This window comes from Nicotiana tabacum, chromosome 6 (assembly GCF_000715075.1).
Source record: "Nicotiana tabacum cultivar K326 chromosome 6, ASM71507v2, whole genome shotgun sequence".
NCBI lineage: Eukaryota > Viridiplantae > Streptophyta > Magnoliopsida > Solanales > Solanaceae > Nicotiana > Nicotiana tabacum.
Window position 1 is genome coordinate 115914504 of NC_134085.1, and position 6152 is coordinate 115920655.

A 6152-nucleotide genomic window follows, 5' to 3' on the forward strand; every position below is an offset into this window, starting at 1 on the left:
TTGCTCTATATTTCAATTTACTCGCTGAACTTTCTTCTTCTCTTGCAATTTTTCGAATTCTCTTTTTCCTTTTTGTTCAATGTTTGAACCTCTTGCCGAGATTTTGTCTTGTTATTGGTAATTATGATTGTTTCTTTCTAAGATGGGGCTGTTAAATGCTATTTTTTGGGTGAATTTGGGAGAGTTAGAGCTTTAAAGTCTTGAATATTGACATACATTGACAATATTGATTTGTCCACATATTTTGTTTGAGAAAATACTTGATCGAGTTTAGTTAAGCAGCGGCTATGTGAACTTAATTTCTAACCGATTATTAGTGTTTTGGGCTGAGATAACATAAGATTAAACTTCTGCTCAGAACTAAAGTTTGAACTTCAGTGAAGAATTCTCTAATACTTGGTTATGTTACTTTATTTGTGAAGTAATAATTTTTTTAGTGTGGTTGATTTAAAGTTAACTATTCTATTTGAATTAAGATAGATTGAATGGAAGTATGAATATTTAACTTTGTAGGAACGATAATCCTTAACATTGAAATGGATAGATTTCTCACCAAGCCGAAAAATGGTGAACCAAGTTCTAGTGCTAGTCGGTCATCCATGAGTTCACAAATAGCTCCGAAGTTTAAAGGGTGACAAATACTTCCCTGTTTTCAAATGTAAATAAAGTGCTTAATTTGAAATATCTTGAACCGGGTCCCAAAGAAAGAATGCTAATTTTAGATTATGGTCCTAATATTCGAGATGAAGTGAGGAGATATTATATAAAAAGAGGTCCTTGTCAACCAATTGATCATTTGTTCCCTAAAACTAATATTGGGAATAAAATGTGTCAATTTAGTCCCACTTGGTTTAGGAGAAAATATTCTCAATGGTCGGAGTATAGCATAAAAGGAGATGCTGCATTTTGTATGTGGTGTTATTTGTTCAAGAATGAACTTGAAAGCCGTGGAAATGCAGGGGATGCATTTACAAAAGATGGTTTTAGGGATTGGAACAAGGGTGTGGAAAGATTTAAAGCACAAGTTGGTAGTGTAAATATTATCCATCATAAATGCTTTAATAAGATGCTAGATTTGAAAAATCAACGCCAATCGATTCAATCTTGTTTTGATAAGAAAAGTGAAAAATTAAAAAGTGATTATTGGATGCGCTTAAATGCCTCAATTAATGTGGCAAGGTTTCTTTTAAGATCAGGATTTTCATTTCGTGGACATGATGAAAGTGAAGAATCTGAATATAAAAGGTGGCTTTCTTGAACTTTTGGAATGGCACGGAGATCGACATCCAGATGTAGGAAGAGTAGTATTACATCATGCTCTACAAAATATTATAATGATTTGTCCAACAAATCAAAAAGAGATTGTAAAGGCTTGTGCTAAAGAAACAACTAAAGCTATAATTGAAAATTTGGATGGTGATTATTTTTCAATTTTAATTGATGAATCAAAAGACGTCTTACATAAGGAGCAAATAGCCTTAATTTTATGATATGTTAACAACAGTAGAATGGTTATAGAGCGATTCCTGGGTATTGTCCATGTGAGTGATACTTCTTCCTCATCATAACAAAAAGTAATTTATTCTTTACTTTCGGATCATTCCTTAAGTACATCTAAGATACGTGGACAGAGTTATGATGAAGCTAGTAATATGCAAGGAAAAATAAACGGTCTCAAGTCTTTGATTTTACAAGATACTTCCTCCGCATATTGTATTCACTATTTTGCTCATCAATTGCAACTAGCACTTGTAGCTCTTTCTAAAAAGCATTCGCATGTGGATAATTTTTTTATGTTGTGCCTGATGTTTTGAATATTATTGGATCTTCATTTAAGTGCATGGAGTCACTTCAACAACATTAAGCAGATAAGTTAGAAGAGTTTCTTAAATTTGGAGAAGTCTATATGGGATAAGGTTTGAATCAAGAATGTGGCCTCCAACGACTGAGTGAAACTCGTTGGGGGTCTCATTTTAAACCTTGGATAATTTGATAGTTTATTTCCTTCAATTGTTAATGTGCTTAAAGATATGAAGCGTGAGTGTCCATATCATCTCGATAGATTTACAGCGGGAAATCTTTTAAGCAAAATTCAAGAATTTAGAGTTGGTTTTATGTTGCACTTGATGTTTAAGGTATTACTATTAACAAATGAATTGAACAAAGCTTTACAAAAGAAAGATCAAGATATTGTTAATGCTATGGGAATGCTTGACCTTGCAAAGAAAAGATTACAAATAATGAGAGAAACTGAATAGAACTCTTTGTTGGATGAGATGTGCTCATTTTGTAGTAAGCATGATATTCTAATTCCCAAAATGGATAAGGACTATACTATAGGAAAGTCGAAGCGTAAGAGTTCCGAAGTTTAATATTTACATCACTTTTCTGTGAAAGTATTTGATGCGGTTATTGATTTGGAACTTCAAGAGCTGGTTGCTCGTTTTGATATTGTGACTACTGACTTACTACTTGGTATGGTCAGTTTGAGTTCGATTGATTCATTTGCTAATTTTGACAAGGACAAGATAATAAAGTTGGCAGAGTATTATCCAGGTGAGTTTGGTGATAACAAGCTTCGAGAACTCGGTTTCCAACTTAATTGTTTCATTGTCTATGATCAAAAGTGTGATAGCAGATTTCTCAACTTGAAGGAAATTATGGATTTTGCAAGAGCGATGATAGAGACAATATTGGATCTTACTTGGCCACTTATTTATTTACTTGTGAAGCTGACTTTGCTTATACATGTTGCTACCGCAAGCATGTCACTCCCCAAACTCGGGGAGAACGACCGGCGCTCAACCGAGTGAACCTGGCGGAGCAAGTTTATTAGATTCTTTCTACCCAAACTCACTCATGAATAAAGAGAAGACATATTTTCATTAATTAGATAATAGGGAGATCATGTATATAATACCAAGTCATTTTTATTAGCTACTTCATTAGTTAAAGTCTTAAAATACACACACCTTCATAGTTTGAAGTGGAATAAATTATTCATACACAACATAACTCGTTTGACTTTTCCAGCACCCATATATATATAGCCCACACTATGTTTATGGAGCCTATAAAAGATACAAAAGAGTATTATGATAGTGATAGCAACAAGGCTCCGGCTATACCTCAAAACGTGGTAATAATATGAACAAAAGATACAATACATGGCCACGGGATGACATGGGGCTCACCAAGTCTGCTAGGAAGAGGGTGAATCACTATCGCTGATCAACACCGCCTGCATCTATTTAAAAATGCAGCACCCCCCGCAAAAGGGACGTTAGTACTGTTGAATAGTACTAGTATGTATAACTAAAAACTATCTCCATAGAATAAATAATAATACAAGGGGGAAACAATCATGAAATCAATAGAAGGCTCAAATAATACCAAAATTTCAAGTTAGGAATCACATAAGTTTTCAAGTAAATTTCCATATTTTTAGGTTGGGAGATCTTTAGTACCGATATACCATTATTCACAATACCATCGTACTTTTACACGAAGTCCGATCACGACTCGGTCAGCTAGGTCATCTCATTTGAGACATCCATCACAATTAAAATTCCAATTTTAATTTCCAGCACAGTTACTACCATGTGTGTGGCATGGCATTCAATCACAGCCTGATCGGCTAGGTCCTCTCACCCGAGACATTACCTTTTTCTATCAATCATCTCACATCATACCTCTTTCACATCTTTTCGATTCATTGGCACTAGTGGCCACAATTATAATGTCATCCTTGACCCTTTGCCGTATTTCATATTTCGTGCTCACCTTATTCATTTTCAAATATCATCATCATTGTCAATAACAAAGCCTTTCGATTCAAGACATTAAGTACACATGTGAGCAATTAGGAGTCTTAGGCATATAGGTATTTTTACGTAATTTGGCATAACAACCTTCATTCAAACTTAACTTGAAGTCGTAATATTTATAACACACAGTCCATACTTTGAACATATTCTCAAGTGATAACATAGCATGATAAAAGCATTTTGGAATACATATTATACATATATCTTTCACCATAAGTTTATTCGGAATAGCCAACTTTATAATGATCAATTTTGGACTTATACCACTTACGTGAATACCGTGGGAATCAATTCTAAGAAGAGGAGGTTTAGCCAACATACCTCAATTGGGCTTACTCAACTCTAAAATATTCCGGAATTTCTTAGCAACTTCAATCTATTTTAGAAATATAACAAATTGAACCAAAATTAGGAAGATGATCATGGTCTAGCTCATTTGAGTATTTTATCAACTACTAAGTGTGCATTAGGGATTCAAGGTCCTTTTATGGAAGATTTTATCATCCTACAACTTTACTATTTTTAGATCTTCCTACACCCTTTGTTGACACATGCATGCAAGATGAACAACTCCCATACCCATGAATTAACTTGTTAACTACCCATTTTTAGTTAAATTTCGGAATTAAAGGCGATGGTGTCGAATTTTACCTTTAGGATGAAGACCTAGTGAGTTTTACTTTATAATCTTCCAATGTTTGAGAAAGAATTGGTAGACAATTGGTTGAAGATCACTCTCCCATTCTAGGCACTCTCTCTCACTCTCAAAATATCAGATTTTAGCTCAAAAATGGTCCATTGCGTCTATTTTATCGAAGTAGGGTCGGGTTATAAAAACCCAAAAATGAAGCCCCAGAACAGGATCTGCGGTCGCATATCTACGGTCCGCGAAATGGACCTCCGGAACTAGGCTGGTCTGCCCGACTCTACGGTCGTTATGTGGCCCGCAGACAAGTTCTGCGGTCGCATAATGCACCCCAGAACCTCTATCTAAAATATTTTAAGGTTGGATATGTTATCAGAGTGCGGCCCGTGAAATGGTTTTGCGTCCGCATAATGGGTCGCAAAAATAACATCAAAAATGGCCCAAAAGACTGCCTCATTCTACGGCCATTCTGCGGCCCGCAGAGTGATTATGCGGCCGCATAATGAGCCACAGAAACGCCCAATTTTGCCAAACATTTTCTTTCAACTTCCCAGCGCATTGTTCAACCCAAAAAGTCTGTACCACGGCGAGCTTTAACACATAAGCCTATCTCGGCACCACAAAATTCTAGGTTTTTAAGTAAAATTTTACGGGGCCTTATAAAGCATGAAAAGAGTATTCTCATCAATGAAGTACATCAAAAATGATCTACGTAATAGGATGGATGATGATTTTTTAAATGATTGTTTAGTTTGCTATATAGAGCTTAAGCTATTTAAAATTGTAAGTAATGATGCTATTATCGATCATTTCAAAGTATGAAAACTCGTCGAGGACAATTGTAAAGTGAATGATATTTTTGTGAATGCAGTATTAATCTAGTTTGCTTGTCAACTTGTTGTCACCATAAAATTTTATATAATCGAACCAAATATCTATCATAAAGATAATAGTGCATCCATGGTCTTAAAATCCTGGATATGCCTCTATGTGTATTTAATAAGTTAAGCTCATATTAGCTCTTTTCAGGTTAATAAGGTGAAATTAAAAATATTGAAGCACATTCTTACCTACATCGAACTCTATGTGTTAAGCATATAGCTCTTTCTTTTGAGCCAGGATCACACTTCACACTAACCTAATCTCGTATAAAATCATAAATGAAGAAAGTGGAATTATTAGTGTCAAACTCTGAAAATATGAATTTCATTTTTGGTGACTTGTTGTTTGTATTTGTAGGTGTAAATAAGGTTGGGTGTAAGGAGGGTTGGCTATTAGGCTGAAAATTGAATTGTGTGTTAGGCCTAGTTGGCTGGCTTCTTGGGATGTAAAAACAGGTTGTCAAAGTAATATGCATTACATACGAGGTATTTATAAGAGTTGGTAATGTATTTGGCTTCATACAAGTACTTTTCTGTTAGTGATCGTGCTAGAGGTAGTTATGGGCTAAGAAAAAGATAGAGGAGTCGACTAATAGTGTATAGTAGTGAAAATTGGGTATAATAGAGAGGCGAGAGCTGGGGGATAAAGAGAGGAACATAGGGATTAAGGTGTATAATTGGTTATCAGAATGAGAGTAGAGAGAATCCGAGGATTGAAGGAAGCTGAAGGGTCATTCCTCGTGTTTGGAGTACCAGCACTGGAGACTATGGACGATGGCGTCATCGAAGACATCACCA

The 6152-nt window shown here is 35.2% G+C and overlaps 1 protein-coding gene across 1 annotated transcript; it reads left to right on the plus strand.

Moving 5' to 3' along the window:
• The first annotated feature begins 826 nt into the window (after window positions 1-826).
• On the plus strand, window positions 827-2258 carry LOC142182007 (uncharacterized). The gene is made up of 2 exons (XM_075255778.1): window positions 827-1245; window positions 1997-2258. Exons 1-2 carry the CDS (start codon window positions 827-829, stop codon window positions 2256-2258), a joined length of 681 nt encoding a protein of 226 aa, XP_075111879.1.
• The last annotated feature ends 3894 nt before the right edge of the window (window positions 2259-6152 follow it).